General features: G+C 33.9%; 1 protein-coding gene across 2 annotated transcripts in view; it reads right to left on the bottom strand.

The window, feature by feature from the left end:
* The window catches only part of LOC140432301 (uncharacterized), a 42,573-nt gene extending 25,559 nt beyond the window's left edge, over positions 1–17,014 (bottom strand). Inside the window, exons 1-2 of one of the 2 annotated variants that reach the window (XM_072520123.1) lie at positions 15,858–17,014; positions 5,946–6,103 (exon numbers count right to left, since the gene is read on the bottom strand). In XM_072520123.1, the coding sequence (XP_072376224.1) occupies positions 5,946–6,103; positions 15,858–16,145 (446 nt within the window). In that variant the 5' untranslated portion in view covers positions 16,146–17,014. The remainder of the gene's footprint in view (positions 1–5,945; positions 6,104–15,857) is intronic. The other variant, XM_072520124.1, reaches the window with a different exon arrangement.
* Between the last annotated feature and the right edge of the window lie 498 nt (positions 17,015–17,512).

Raw genomic sequence — 17,512 nt, 5'->3', positions numbered from 1 at the left:
TAACAATGAGATCAAGTCAAGAATTTATAACGCCAGTTTTAGACCAATAATGACATGCCTCAGAAAAAAGAACCAAAACAGCCACAACGCAAAGGCTACTGGCAACGGCAGAGATGAGAGTACTGAGAAGAATTAAAAGAAATATGCTCAGAGATCGAAAGAGAAGTGAAGACATTAGAAGAAAATGTAATGTTAAGTGTATAAATGAATGGACTCAAAATAAAATAAAAAGAATGCAATAACCACATAAGCAGCATGGAGGGGACCCGTATCGTCAAAATATCAAGAGATAAGTCACCAATCGGCAAAAGAAGTATCGGACAACCACACAAAAGATGAAGTGATAACCTTCCATAGAGGTATGCCAACAACAAGCAGAATTTCTTATAAAGAGGAAGAAGAAGATTTTATATGTCTTCAGGTATATTATAGCAGGTGTTTCGATTTGTATAGTATTTTTTTTGTTCTCTAGTCCTCTCAGGAAAGCAGGAAGCTTTTGACACCAGATACTACTGATGCACATGATAACCCTGAATCAACACAATTGGGAGACAAGGACTAATCTGCAAAATAAACCGTGCCATCCCGTGTCAAAAGATAACTAGACTCATTGATAGCATACTCACCGACAGACCTTTCCAAGTCACAACGGGCAACTCAAAAAGTGCCCAAATGAAGCTCAGCAATGGACTGCCACAGGGATCTGTTTTGGCACCCTTACTGTTTAATTTATACATCGCGAACCTACCTAGGACAAATTCGCAGAAATTTGGCTACGCTGACGACTGGGCCATTGCAGCCCATAATAATAGACATAATAACATGGCAGTTACAGAAACAATACTAACAGATGACCTTGCCATTATGGGAGAATACTTTCGCAAATGGAGGCTACGGCCTAATGCGACGAAAATCGAAGTGTGCTGTTTCCATCTAAATAATGCCCAAGCCAACAAAAAACAGTCCGTTCACTTTGAAGACAGACTACTAACTCATAACTCAACACCAAAATATCTTGGAGTGACTCTTGACAGAACTTTAAGTTTTAAAGAACACCTACAAGGAACGGCAGCAAAACTGAAAACGCGAAATAATATAATCTAAAAGTTATGTGGTACCACATGGGGGTCCTCAGCCTCCGTACTCAGATCATCTGCTATCGGACTTGTATACTCGACAGCTGAATATGCTTCCCCAGTATGGCTCAATAGCAAACACACGAAGATTATTGACACCCAATTAAACCAGACAATGCAAATGATTTCAGGTACAATTAGACCAACACCCAACTATTGGCTTCCCATCCTGAGTCACATTCCACCGCCGAAACTACGAAGAAGTCACTCCCTTCTCAGAGAATATCGAAAAATCCAGTCTAAACATCAACTACCCATCCACCATGATAAGCTTGATATCGAAATGAACAGACTGCGCTCCAGATATCCTGTCATGTTAAGGGCCACCTCCTTACATCAGGAACATTTCGACCTCACCAACGCTTGGAGAAGACAAGGGGAGCGCGACTCACCACAGGAAGCACAGCAAATAGCCTGTATCGAACAGAAACCGCCAGGCTTTGAACTGACCCGGAGTACATGGACAACGCTAAACAGAATAAGAACAAGAAGCGGTAGATGTGCTGACAGCTTACATAAATGGGGAAAAGCCCTTACTCCGGAGTGTGACTGGTGCGCAACGACAGACCGTCCGTCACATTATTGAAGAATACCCCCGAAGGCGGTTCCCTGGAGTTTTTGACGAGTTCCTGAATGCGACCGAAAATGTTTTAGACTATATTAATGCATTAGATGTTCGTTTGTAATACTCCATGTAATGATTTATATTGCTTTTTAAATATGTGTTCTTATTGTATTTGGTAGTATTTGGCAGAAGAGGACCGGGACGCCGTCGTATCTCGTGGTTGAAAAATCTCCGACAATGGTTTGGGATGACCTCAGCGGAGCTGTTTCGCAGAGCAGTCAACAAAACCATGATAGCCTTGATGATCGCCAATATCCGGACCGGATAAGGCACTGAAGAAGAAGAAGTTCTTATTGTACGCCATACGATAAATAAATAAATAACACAATTGGGCTTACCCACAAGAATATCTACATTCATACTACCCAGTAGTACACAAGTATACACTTGAAATTCAAAAATTATTTTTGAAGAGCGACTTAAAAGTATCTTTGATAGGAATAAGGTATGTACGAATGTATCCAACTGGGTGTATTTTTTCTATCGAGGTACAAAGTGTATTTCAAGAAGGGATCGTCTCAAAAAGGCGTTAAAGATATTCTTGGATATTAATTATTACAGAGGCGTAGACAGAAAAAACAAAGATGGCGTCCAAAACAATTTTAGAATGATTTTTCAGTATATTAATACACACATCAAAAATGTCTAAGGAACACCATTATTATTATTCCACTTTTTTCAATAAAAACTGTCAAACTTTTTTGTTAATACATACCATTCGATTTGAAACATTGTTCTCTACAAATCAAGGTATGCTATGTAAATTAATCTTTCAATTGCACTGTTTTATTACGGCAAAACTTATAACGCCTCAAATTCGTCCTATTAACGCTTCAAATTGTAAAGAAATAATGCTTCAAATTTTAAAGATATTCTTTAGATAATTTAAAATTTTACTAAAACAAGATTATTAAACGCAAAGATAGTCATATAGCGTCGATATTTAACACATGTTCAAAGGGTAAGTGCTGTGAATATGATTCAGGCTGTTCTTTCACAAGCTGGTGTTGCAGGTCATTTTGACGTGCCTAGGAGCGTGATTTCGCGATTGTGACGTCGATATGAACAATTGGTAATGTCGCTGAAGACATGGGGGTTGTCAACATGAAACTACTCCTCGACATGATTATGTTGAGTATGTGGTAAGATTAGCCAATCGAAATGTGCAAATAACTGCACGTGAACTCTATGGTGCCTTAGAAAATACCAAATTTTGAGGAATAGATTACATGAAACTGACCTGCACGCCAGACATCCATCAAGAGTTCCCATGTTACGTCATTCAAATTGTGGACTCAGATTAACCCTTAAGCTACTGGCGTTACATATATGTAACGCAGAAACCGCTAAAATCATCAGCCTGAAATTCGGAAAGTGATTCTAATGTTAACTAGATGGCGATGCATGACTTTGAAGAGACACTTGTTTATTAGTTTTCAGCGTTTGGTTCAAGGATTTGACATAACCTGTTTATTTAGTTGAGTGTTTATTATGTGCGACGGTGTTTATTATTTTCGGTAAAAATGGATCTCAAGTTTGAGTTTGAAGTATATTTTTACTATTTTTTTGTTATTATATTTTGTTTAAAGTGTTTTCAATTGAGCATAAACTAATGTCTTTTCTTATTGATAATATAAATTTTTCGAAATTTTATCCTGGTTTTGTAAATTATGCCTTTTATTTTGGTGTTACATATATGTAACGCTAGGAACATACGGGAGCGAAAATACGAACTTTTAGAATTGTAACGTATTTTTTGTTCCAGAAAAGAGTTTTCTCCTCAAGAAGCGCTGGAGATGATTGATGCCGATGACTCTTTAGACGTTGATGCTATATATACTGAACCCCCAGAATTTAATGTGCTTACAGACGAGGAGTCTGGTGATGAGGAAGATTATGATTTGAATAGGTTGTCCGGAAGAATTCTTAGGGCACCTGTTGAACTTGTTTTATGAAATAGTGAAAGAGATTCCGAAATATATAATGATACTGACGAGGCTGGGCCTTCCAGATCATCAGCAAAAGTTAAAAAACAAGTGAAAGAAAAGATGAAGTTTTCCTGGACGAATGGTGATTTGATAAGTCAAAACGCAGCTTTTACTTCCGCAATTATATTAGATCGCCAAAATAGAATCATTTTCGTTAGTTGGCTTGACAACAATATTGTTACAGTTGCTTCAACCTGCTATGGAGTCGCTCCCATAAATAATGTGAAACGGTTTTCTCAGGCTGAGAAACAAATTGTCCAGGTGCCACGTCCACATTTGATTGGAAAATACACAATTAGAATTTCGAAGGTATCTAGTAATATCGTATCTTACGAAATATGGTACCAAAACAAAAGGTGCAGGCAGGCCATCTTCGCCCAAAGTAGCCAGAATAAGACATGACAAGATTGATCATCTGACCTATATTCTCGATAAAAAGAGGTGATGTTGTGCACGTGAGGGCTGCAGTTCGCATGTACGTATCATGTGTTGCAAGTGCAATGTGGGATTATGCATCGAGTGCAATATAGACTTTCATCTAAAATATTTTGATTATGTTTTTTCATCGAGTTTTGTATTATTTGTTTGTTATTTTTAAATTTATATTTGCTCCTATATCTTCATAGCGTTACATATATGTAACGGCAATTTTCTAAGAAATCAAAAATAATTAATAAAAAAAGTGTATGAATTTTGTTTTAAAACCTTCTCCCATATACATCGAAATCAAAAAAATAAATCTTTTTAAACAAATTAAAATTCAGGAACTTAAGGGTTAAGGTGGGCACAAGAATATGTGCAGTGGGGCTTACAAGAATGAAGTTCTGTATTATTCACAGATGAAGCTAGGTTTTGTCTCTGTCCTGATTAAAGAAGAGTGAAAGTTTGGAGGGAACCTGTTCGACAAGAGAGACTCAAGCATATACAGGTTGTGCGTCCATATAGTGGTCTACAAGTTAAGATGTGAGCTGAAATAATTTTTCTATTGAACTGTTCCGGTTTTTGTAAAAGGCACTTTGAATCTATCTCAATATATTGATCACATCTTAGAACTAGTTTTGTACAAATGCAAGAACAAGACGAGACTTAGACAGTCTTGGTCTTGCGCCAATACACCTGGTCTTGGTCTTGGTAGTGCGCTCCTGGTATTGGTCTTGCAGCAAGAGTCTTGCAAGTCTCGCAGTTACCCATTAGCCTATTGCTATTTATTAAACATTACTTTAGATCTTAGAATAAAGTAACAGAGTAGCTACATTTTAAGCTTGAATTACCATAGCTATAATAAAGCATAAAGCTCAACCAAATTAATAAATGTCTGACACCAGGTGGGGTTTGAACCCGCGATCTAAGCGATCCGTGCCTATGCTCTAACTAACTGAGGAACTGAGCTATCTACCATGTCCCACGGGAGTCAATCTGTTTCTTAATAAACGATTGCATTTAATAAGCTTACATGTGCTAAAACATTATAACAAATGATATAAACTTAACTGTATTTTCAGATTAGATGAAAAACAATTGTAGACACGAAACTCGAATAAAAGCTTAATTGGGAACGGAGTTTAGTGATGTCGAAAACGTAACTACTCGTTACTTTATACATTCGTTACTATCCAATACCCTAAGTACCGAATACCAAACAGAATTATAATATAATATTATCGTTACTTCGTTACTTTAAATATTTCGGTATTTTGTTTACACGGTAGCCGGCATTATCTGTTATAAATTTGTCTCGTTACATTTGAATATTAATCGCGCTCTTTCAGCAACTTTTGTTTAACCGAATGATCTCATCGCACACTCAGCAGAAATGATATTTATTCGGCCGATAAGATTTGTGGTATAGATTCCTCCTAACTAAATTATTAATAAGGAAAAAAATTAAATTATTATGTGGGTGTCTTTCCACGTCCCATTTATTTTTTATCAGCTAAGGTGACATATTTTTAAAAAGTTTCGATATGATATAGGACGGCGCAGGTTGTCATACCTCAAAAAAGAGTGTAAAATGGAATAGGAAACGATCGCGTCTGAGATGCAAGAAGCAACATTAAGTTTCAAAAACTCACCATATTTATATATATATATATATATATATATATATATATATATATATATATATATATATATATATATATATATATATATATATAACTATGGTTGTGTTGTGTTTTTATTATAAAAAAAATATACCTGTTGGGCATGACAGTCTGTACTTGGGGTATTGCTGTTTGTACACCATTGGAATTGGTCTCATTATTATTTGGTTGTTCTTCATCTCGCCACGAAACTTCCGCTAAACCTTTTATCCTAAGTTCTTCTGCAGTTTTCAATAACGTAGCGAGATGACACTAAAAAAAATTAAAAATAAATTGCATTAAGGAAGTAACTATTAAGGAGAAAAAACAATTTAATGTATATTAATGGCTCAAATAGTTGACTAACAATTAATAATTACTGGGTTTTAGCGTTAGTTTCAAAAAAACTCACAAACACCAAAATAACCAGACCCAACATACTTAAGTACATTTTGTAAAACCACAGAATAATAAGGAACAATATTTAAAAACAATCCTCGGAATGTTTATCGTAATTTTTCTCTCAGGTTTTTATAGTTAAATCTAAGGATACCGCATCTCAAATAATGTACCCATGTGTGTATGCAACATTTGATAACATCTCTTTCACACGGGAGGCAATTAAACAAAATTTACGGAAACTATGCAATAATTCATCGCCTAGATTGGATAAACCTCCTTTTTCTTTAAACACTGTGCTGAATCTGTAGTCACCCTCTAATCCTCATAATTAATGCCTTTTTAATCAAGGTTCTCTCCCCTCATTCTGTAAATTGGCTTCGGTTACTCTTATTTTAAAGAAAGGACATAAACTTGATTGCAATAATTTTCGTCCAATCAGTCTGGTTGCTTTTGTCGGTAAGGTAATGCAATCCATACTTTGGAAGCTATGTATGAGTTTCTCCTTCAAGAAAATGTCATCTCTCACCATCTGCTCATCTTTATCAAGGGTCGTTCAACGATCACAAACTTATTTCATTGTGTAAACGATTGGTCGTCATCTTTAAACAATTGGCATCCTGGTGACATAGTTCACTTAGACTTTTCAAAATCTTTAGAAGCGTCAATTACTGGCGAAATTGGATCAATATAGTATCCGCGGAAATTAAACCTTTGGATTCAAAATTTTCTATCCGACAGATACTTCCGGGTTCTTGTTGAAGTCTATTCACTAGATAAACCAGTCGAGCCGAGTCTATCAGAGCCGCTACTCTTTTGTGTCTATATCAGTGATCTTCTGCTCATTATATCCAGTAAGGTTTTATTTACGCTGATGATGTTTAATGATATACATGAGCAGATTCCTGAATTTGCCATACAAGAAACACAACCTGATAATACACATCAGGGCAACAACGAGTTGCGCGATAGCCTGGTAAGCAAAATGGCACGTACCATACAAGAGTGTTATGGAACAAACCCACTTGGCAGACCACCGCTACCAAAAATAAACTCTTCTAAGAAACTAGGTACGCTGATACAAATTGTGAATATTTAAGTCCTACCCAATTATATCGTAGAAGCCCATCATTGGAATATTTGCATACGCAGATGTTCTTTGCAGAAACAGGAATTGCTAATGGTATGGGCATTAAAATCAGAACACGACCAGGTACTAATGTCAGAATGATAGAGAATAGAGTTGCACCCTGGGAAAACGGCTTCTAAGAAAAATCAAATCACTGCGTAGGGATATTGACCAAGTCACAGAATATATTCGATGAATAACAAGTAGAAAAGTAATCAGAAGAGCTGAAGAAATATGCTAAACACTGCAAGACACTCACAATATGATCCAAAAAACAACACAAAGTTCAAAGTTAGTAACAACCGGAAATGCGACAATGCACTTTTTGAGCATACTGAAAAGGCATTCTATCAGAAACTCAATTCCACTGTAGAAAGCGTTAATAAGTCTCACCCAGACTAAGAAGACATTCATGAGTTTTGCGGAAATTGACTATCCATACCAGTTTCCTTAACACCAATACTGGATGGATTGAAGATACAACGAACAACTGTCAACACTATAATACTACTCCCTATAAACCCTACGCTAGTGAAGTCTCAAATATTATCAAAGAGCTGCATAATTGGAAATCCTCTGGACCAGACTAATATCATAACCGTTCATAACTTCTGGCTAAAGAAGTTCTTGGAGTGTTCATGAGTGCTTATCGACACTAATTGGTCACGGAGCACTAATCCTGTGTAATCCAGCGTATCTACCAACACCGTGCTCTAAATCATAGAGTCTCAACAGAAACGATGCGCTAAGGGTTCCATGGGCTGCAAAAAACAACTCATTACTGAGTCATCGATGATAACCAATCACATACCAAAAAAAAGAAACCTCTTTACTGCTTTCATCAACTAAAGAATAAATTTCATTAAGAATAACTTTCATTAAGAATATATAATGTTGATGGTAATATAGTAATTGCATTACACACGGATGGAACAGAAAAACTGTAAAAAAAAAGAAGAATAGCAAAGGGAAACAAAGCTTACTTTTCACTCGCCCGTGTGTTCCTCTACAAAAACACACACTGGAGATCGAAAATCAGGGTGTACAAACACTACTTCTAGCCATTGTAAAACATCTTTCTCAGCTACATGTTCTCAGGCATTATTATGCATTGTCCTACAGAAATCAATAACTTCCAACCCTTCTAAATCTATGTCTGCATCTTGGCCATCAAACAAATTCTTCCAACCATTTTTTAATGTTTGCTCTTTCATCGCCTCCCATGCTGCAGCAAAATTAAAAATTGTTGATTTTAAATTGTAAGGCCTTAGTTTTGCAAGGTACTTCTTGTATCTTCTGCATTATCTCCATCGTGAAATACAACCATTACTTTGTCTAAAAACTTTCTGCGATATATTGGTTTGATTGCCAAAATTATTCCTTGATCCATGAGTTGAATAAGCGACGTATTTTTTAGCAAAAACATACAGCTAAAGTTGCCATCTTCTGATCGTAGAATATTTTCAGAGAGATGAGCATTAGCGTTGTCTAGAAGCAATAAATATTTCACCTCTTCTGGTGGTATTTCCAATTTCTTCTCTTGAAATTTTCTCACTGAAGTTACAAATTCTTTGAAAAACCAATTTTTCAAAATATCTGAGGTGAAGTGAGGTGAGGTCCTTCTTAGAGCTACAATATAAAACGGGCAGATTATGCATTATATCTTTTAAAACTCTAGGTTTACGAGATTTGCCAACCATTACAGGAGTCAATCTATGCGATATATCGGCGTTAGCACAAAGCAGTGCCGAGATCATGTCCTTGCTGATTTTTATTCCAGAATTGGATTTTTCATATTTGGAGGCTTGTGTGCTTTCAGGCAAAGTACGCCATAACAAACCAGTTTCGTCAGCATTGTAAATCTAAGATTCTAATAGCATTTAGTTACTTATATGTTCTAATTTTTGCCTAAAAGGTTCTATTTCTTCTTTTGGTGCACTGGAAGCTTCGCTGTAAATTCTTTTATTCATGATTCCATGTCTTTTGCGAAAGCACTAGAGCCATCCATGACTTGCTCTGAATGGTATGTCCATATGATTTGCTAATTTAATTGCAACAGATTTCAATTCGACTGCTCGGACCGGAACCCCACTAGAACGTTGGCTGTACCAATTTAAGATTGCTTCTTCCAGTGAAGTTTCACGAGGCAATTTCATTCGTTTTCTGAGATTTCTGTTCTCTCCTACATAACACATTAATGTAAATTTATTTATTTTGCTTTTGTTTTTTTTATGTTCGAAACAGTTTGCTTTTTTATGCCATATTGATTACAGAGAGCAATATTATAAGCCAAATTATAAGACCAATCCTAACATATGCAGCGGAGACAAGGACTGATACAAGAAAGACGAAACAACAAATGAACAATATCGAAATGAAAGTATTAAGATCAATAGCGGGCATATCATTAAGAGACAGACAAACCAGTAGAAGTATACGTGAACAATGCAAAATTCAAAATATTAACAGGTGGATAAAAACAAGAAAAAAAACTGGAACGAACATGTAAACCGAATGGGACCAGATAGATTAACGAACATCTGTAAAAACAACAAGCTGTATAGCAGAAGACCCGTTGGAAGGCCGCCAAAAAGGTGGAAAGATAATGTACAGTCAACAACGACTGAAACAGAATAAGAGGCAGACAAACAGGAGTAATACTAGTCGCACGAAGAAGAAGAAGATTGATTACATATATGAGACAGACGTTCCAGACTCTAACTTTGTATAATCTCTAGTTTCTGATTAATCTTTAGATTGATTCTTTTCCGTTTGTCCATATTTAAAGGGTGGGATTACGAAAATTTTAACTTATTTACTGGTGTACACTAAATGTGTTCATTCACAATGAATAAACAAGTCAAACTGCTGTAGAGTTGCGTGAATCCCCGGTCAGCGTGGTAAACACGCGTTATTATATCAGGGAATCCCCTAATATATGTGATGTTTTCATTCTCACTTTCTGTCTCTTGCCTACAAATGTGTGAATTTATATCTCATGTGTGTAAATGCATTATATTATGTGTGTTTATATACAGTGTTTTTCAACTATGGATTAAATAACATCTATAAAGGTCTAAAGGATAACCTTTTTTGGTCTAATAACTTTTATCCTATCTTATGTAAATATAAAGTTATTCAATAAAATAACCTCACTGTAAGTGCAAATTTTGAATTACTTGGTGGAAAAAACGTTGCCACCAATGTTATTACACTTTCAAACAAAAATGATTGCACCTATATCATTTACGACATACTCAAGATACATTGACAGCAGAAAATTCTACATGCACCAAAGGTACAAGTTCATCAATGTGTGTAAGAAAAAACAACCTACCCAAAGAAAAAAAATCTGAGAAGGGAGAGGACAAAGGAATCCAAGTGTTTGGAAAATAAATGTTTTGAAGAAACTGTGGAACTCTGGGCAAGAATTTGCTAGTAAAACTGAAAAATTAACGAAAATGAGCGAGTTGGGACCTGGATGTAACGATAAATGTAAATCAAAATTATCTGAAAGTGATAAGACTCAATTTATTTAATAATTTTTGGAAAATGGCTGATCATGACAAGCAGAGCTAATATTTATGTAGATATGTTTTCAGACAAGAGAGAAAGGTTTCAAAGTTAAAAGAGTCCAGAGGAAACTGGAAATATGAATATAATTTGCAGTTAGCAGAACACCAACGCTAAGTTTGTAAAAAAACATTTTTGGACATTTTTGATGTAACAGATATGTGGTTAACTACACTATTCAAAATAATTAATATCTGGAGATAGGCGTAGTCTCCAGAAAAGAAAAAATAAGATGTATTTTGATGATTCTTTAACATTTCCCAAATTGTATTTACTACATAATGAAGAATGTTAGAGAATCACACATGCGATAAGCCAGCCACCAAAAGTCAGTACAGACACATATTCAATACTGAGTTTAATACCAGCTTTTTGCACCGAAAAAAAAAAAAGTATCTCACTTGTAATGTACTAAAGCAGAGAAAGACCAAATAGAAAAGGAATATGCTTTATATTAAATATGAAATACCAGAATGGATAAAAATAAGAAGTCTGAGTTATAAAATCAGATTTTTTTTTAATAAAACTCCAACAGGAATCTTATGATTATTGCTATCTGATCATTCAGTCTGATCAATAAGCAAGTTAGTTCTATATACAAATATTTTAAAAGCACAGATAATAAAATGGTTTGGAAACACATTGAGAAAAGATGAGAAAACTGTTTTAAAAGTAGTAATGAACTGAATACTACAAAGAAAAGTATCAAGAGTCAAAATAAAGATATGATAGAGGAATAGGTGGAAAAAGACATATGAAAGAAAATCTAAAATGGGCTGATTCCTCACATCAAAAAATAAAACAAAGGATACCAAGCCAGTAAAATCCAGAAAACTAGATTCAACTCCTCACTATCGATATTTGTTGACTGATTTATTTCAGTTTCAGTCTTTTACTGTCCGGTCTATGACGGTGGTCTGTCAGCTCATGCCTACGAGGTAAATTCTATAAATTCAAGGCTTATTTTTTTCAAAAAACTTACTTTGGAATGAGAGACCACCATGGATTCGTTTATGTAAGTTTTATCATATACAGGAACTTTAATTAATTTATCTTATTTTCCCTCTAGTTTCGGATATCTAGTTTTGGTTCTGTATGAAATACATCTGATAATAAAGTGATGAAGAGGATATCCCGGAAGCAACAACAACAATTGAAGAACAAACAATTAATGAAGAACAATCTGACAGGAGATTACATTATTATGTGAAGGATGGAACTAAATGGAAGAAATTTGCATCCCCTACAAATATTCGCACACGAGGGGAGAATATAGATTCTCACTTACCAGGAACTATCTAAAAAGCAAAAAAAGGAATGAGTCGCATTGAATCGTGGGATCTTCTAATGGAAAATATTATTGAACTTTTAGTAGAATACACCAATATTTATATTAGAGAAATATCTTGAAGATACAAAAATTAAAAAGAAGTTAAACTTATTTCTGTTCTGGAAATGAGAGCTTTTATTGGTTTGTTTTTTGTTTATTTTTGTTAAAAGTAATATGTTTTGATTATTAACAAACCAGAGACGAAAGACTCAAAATCGATAAACTAGTTGATAAAAGAGAGATTTTTGAAACATTTGTAAAAAACAGTCAATCTTGTTATACTGTTGCTGATTATGTAACTCTCAATGATAGGCTTTTTGCTTTTCATGGAAGGTGTAGGTTCTGCATGTGCATTCTAAACAAACCTAAAAAATATGGTATCAAAGTATTTACCACTGTCAACTAAAAAACATTTTACACTAATAATATGGAAATATATGCTGGTCAACAACCTGCTGGACCATATAAAGTAGATAATTCATGTGCAGCAGTTACTACAAGGATGTGTGAACCTATCTATGGAACAGGAAGAAATATTACGATGGATTGCTGGTTTGCTACTTGCAACCTTGTTATCCTACTGAAAAGAGAACACAGGCTAACAGTTGTGGGTACAATTCACTCATTGCTCCCAATTATGACCAATGTGAAAGACCGCCCTGTAAGTTCCCCTGTTTTTGGTTTTGGATTTGGACATATGATTGTCAGAGATGATTTTATTCTATAATGATACCAAATGTGACTTAGATATTGTATATAAAATGGCGTCATCTTACGATGTGTCTAGAAATACTAAACAGTGGCCACATGTAATTTTTTATGGGGTCCTAAATATCGCCACTATAAATGCTTTTGTAATTACCAAACATAATAATCCCATTACAGAATATACTAAACAACGAAGACAATTTATTAAGAAATTAGGAGGAGACTATTAAAAAGTTAATTGGAATCCAGGGATACAATGTCAGGATTAAATTCTAACATTCCACAGGCTGCTATGAAATACTTAGGAATGCCGACACAAAACCGACCTAATCTACTACCATGTAAAAGAGGGCAAGATATTTTTGCACATTTTGCAAATGTTGGTTATGCATGGATCATAAATATAGCCTGCTGTGAGGAGTGTATTCAGCAAAAAAACCTAAGAAACTGTCCATGTGATTATTTTTTGTGTATTTTCTGTGTCATAGATATTTGCTGAACTCTTTGTTTTTTAATATAGTTTCATTATTGTTTTGATCAATTTTTGTAAAATAGAAGAACAATTTGATTTTTTAAGTGTGGTAAGCTGTCAAAATTATTATGTCAAATATAGCCCTTATTTTTGATCTACTTTAATTTAATACAAGGCAGGCATAAACAAACAAAATATTTCCATCAGATAGAAGAAAATACCCTATAAGTACAAATAAAAATATTGTGTTTAAAAAATTCTAATTAAAAGAAAATAAAAAATATAGCCTTATTTGTGGTCCCAATAGACCACTGTCATGCTACCTTGTTATTATTTAGATGTCGTCAAGAGGAGTGTTAAAAGACAAAAAGAAGTGATATATTCAGCAATATATCCACAAATCCAAATTAAAACCAGGGAAAACATTAACTTAAAAATAATTAAAACTGAAGTCTGTTATGCATTCATTGATCACTGTTTGGAGGTCATCCACAGGAAAATTGTCCACAGCTTCTATCAGCACCTGTTTCAATGACTACAGATTATGGTGACGACTTTTGCAGACCATGTGCTCTAAAACTGACCAGATGGGGTGGATTAAGATATGTGCTGGCTGACAGCCAACGGTCACTAGTACACTACAAGTTAGGTACATGATTTTAAGCCACTGTTGAGTAGTTTTAGCCTTATGATCAGGTACAGACTCATGTTGGATTATCCTTGGTCTATTTTGGAACATAGTGTAGTTTAGGGCTCCACTACATGTGTTAAAATGTTCCACTCATAATTTCTCTCCACTGTGTTAACACTCTTTTCACAAAAATGTAAAGAAAGGATGTCATCATAGGAAACTTTCCACAAAACCATCGCTGAAGTAGGATAACCTCATTCAATCCTTGGCACATGTTCACAGGCTTCCTTGAATGACTGTGCATCATTCTTTACCATAAAATGGCAACAGGTGTCTTGATTTGTTTTTCTATTTTGTTTTAATGCAATGGTAAGGTGTTTGTTGTTTGAAAACCACTAGTATTGTTTGATAATGTGACTCATGGTTCTCAGTGCAATATCCATTGTCTGAGTCATGATTTTTTGTTTTCAGATGGGATTTAAGTTAATTTTTAACCTAACAGCATCAATAACCAGTCGCATACAAGCCTCATGAGACAGGCTGTATCTTTTATGGTCACTTACGTCTTTTGTATTTAAAAACCACTTAACAGTATGGATACACAAAAACAAGCTTAATATTAACAGTTTTAGTAAATTTTTGGCTGTATTCAGGCTGTCAGCTGTACAATCACAGGACTAGATATATTCAGATTTAAACTATACAACTCTCACTACATCTAAGGGAAAAACTCTTTTTGATACCTAAGATATCAATAAAATAGAGCTCTGGAGGTATAAATTCATGTTTTTGATATTTTGATACATAGTGACCTGGTACGTTGGATTATCTCCCATAAATTTTCATTCACATCTGGACATTGTAAGCAGTACAGCTTTTTGCATGACCTTATATATTTTCGCTAAGTCTTTACTTATTTACTAAATAATTACTCTGATATACCCATTTATTATGTTTTATATGTAGATTTCTATTTTATTCGTGATTCTATGTTAAAATCCATACAATGTTTTCAGGGAACTCCATAAGATGCATATTAACTTCTTGGACTTCCAAAATAGTCTAAAGACAAGAATTATTGCATGATGTTAATGCTGGAGAAGTGACTTCTTCACTCTACACTCACACTCAGTGACATTTTGTCAATTTAAAGTACTTTATGTAAGAAATTTGGAAATATTTTCTTATAAAGAAGAGGTATATTAAATAGTAACTGAAATTAGAACATAAAATTAAAACAAGAAATCGAAAACAATATTTTTAGCATTTTCCAAGTTGTAATTATTAATTGTTACTTTCTACTCATCATTATGGTTCTTATAGACACCCTGCAAATCTGGTGTTGTTTTTGTTAATTTGTTTGTTCTTTCTGTTGCAATTTTCATATTAGCAAATATTTCATAGATGAATCCTAGAGATCTACTAAAATGTTTATTTTGTTGTCTAGATTAACAGCTCTAGTAAAGTCTCTAAGAACTGACACCCTTTTCCTATTATTTCCAATATGAAATTTCATAGTATTCTAGTAGATTTTTCCTTATTTTAGAACAATAGACTGAACACAATTTTTGTTAAAATAAATAAGGTATAAAAATGTCCTTTTAAAAGTTTGTTAATTATATTTTATTTAAAATTCATATAAATTTACTTGCCAGAACTGAAAATCATAAAATAAATTCATATTTTGTTGAAGAAAGATGACTATGGAGGAGTAGTCATGTTTCTATTTTGGTCTTTTATACAGACACCTGCTTTAGAATCAAAATATGGAAGATGTATACTTACATGTTCAACATTTATTTCTCCTTTATACATAAATTCTACTAAACATTTAATATCTATGTATTTTACATCTTTCATGATAAGGATTGGGTCCTTTTCTTCATACTGGGATAAGATTGTTTCAAAATATGTACTACAGGCTGATAAAACAATTTTGTGGGCTTTTATTGTTCTCCCTTCACATGCTAAAGTAACATCACAGAATGCTTCACGTTCCAAAAGTTGAGAAAACATTGTTTGTAGATTCGAATGATGGTATCTCCATCGCAAACAATATTGTTGAGGTAACATTTTCACGATTTTCTTGGTTATGTTTTGCAAACAAACAATTGTTACGTTATTTATTAGTGTTTACAACATGAATTTTAAAGGTATTTTTAAAAAACACATTGAAAATTACTCGAAAACGAAAAAAAAAATCAATAATACTTGCAGTCTTTTCAGATTCTTTTTAATAATTTCATAGTTCGCATTTTAAAAAACGACAACATTTCACTAACCACCGTACACACCTATAAATCGTAACTTTCATAGTAATTCATAACAATATCACTTCAACGCTCAGATGACCTTTTCTCAAAAATTGTAGACGCGTATGTAAATGTTCAGTCATTTGGAAAATTCCAATAAAAAATGTGTCCCTATGTCTTTTATGAGTCAGTGAACCAATAGAAACCACGTAAGATCCCTATAAACCATGTATAGTCCGTATATTAGCCGGGCCAAGCCTTTGGGCCGAATCAATAATGTTCGTCTTAAAAAAATGCACTTAAAAAATATTCAATATTTTCCCACATTTCCTCCACTTTTATTAAAAGTGGCTGACACAGGCTTTCAAGAAACAACTATCTTTTTAGGCTAAGCTAACGGCATCGGATAGGCAATGAATAGACAATATAACGCAAACTCAAAACCGGGTCAAAATTTTTACTAGTTACACCGACTGTACCGATGATAATTAGGCCTTTCTTCATATTTATTTTTATAAACTTGTGAGATTTTTTGATCCTAGGAAAAGAAACAGAAAATCAAGTTCAATGATCGCGTCGCATTTCAAAGTCAAACAAAACTTTGGAATTCATTATGAGATAAATACATTATGACGAATCAAAGCTCTCATCGTTATTCAAATTAGTCATCAGCAGTTCTTTGATATTATTTTAATTTTTATTTGGCATTTTGTCATTTAAAATAACAATTAAAACCGAATTCGAACATGCAACATATTCTGTTTGTCTCTCTCTCTTTGATTTTCGAAAAAAACATTCAGAGGGAGATAGAAAATACTGTTGTAATGACAAAAATCCGTACAAACTGTAAACTACCTTATTGAAAATCTTAAAGTATAACATTTTCCTACCTAATAATAGATGGCGCAATTGAAATTTTTATAGACTTTTTTAGTATTATTTTTCCAAGAAATTAAATTGAATTTTGTGAAGTTAGCTACAATTCTCATATTATACAATTCCACACCATAGACCATAGCCGTAGTTCTAGTTACAGACAAGTAGCATAAAAAATATCGAGGAACATAATTTACATTTGCTCTAATTGTTACTCTTGATAAAGACGGAAAGAATTTTATATCCAAAAAATCTAATATCCACTACCTACTCCTGTTTTTTTTTTATATAATTATATGAAAACTATGTAGT

Source organism: Diabrotica undecimpunctata, chromosome 1 (assembly GCF_040954645.1).
Source record: "Diabrotica undecimpunctata isolate CICGRU chromosome 1, icDiaUnde3, whole genome shotgun sequence".
Lineage (NCBI taxonomy): Eukaryota > Metazoa > Arthropoda > Insecta > Coleoptera > Chrysomelidae > Diabrotica > Diabrotica undecimpunctata.
The sequence above is the reverse complement of the archived record's forward strand: the minus strand, read 5'-3'. Positions and strand labels throughout refer to the sequence as shown.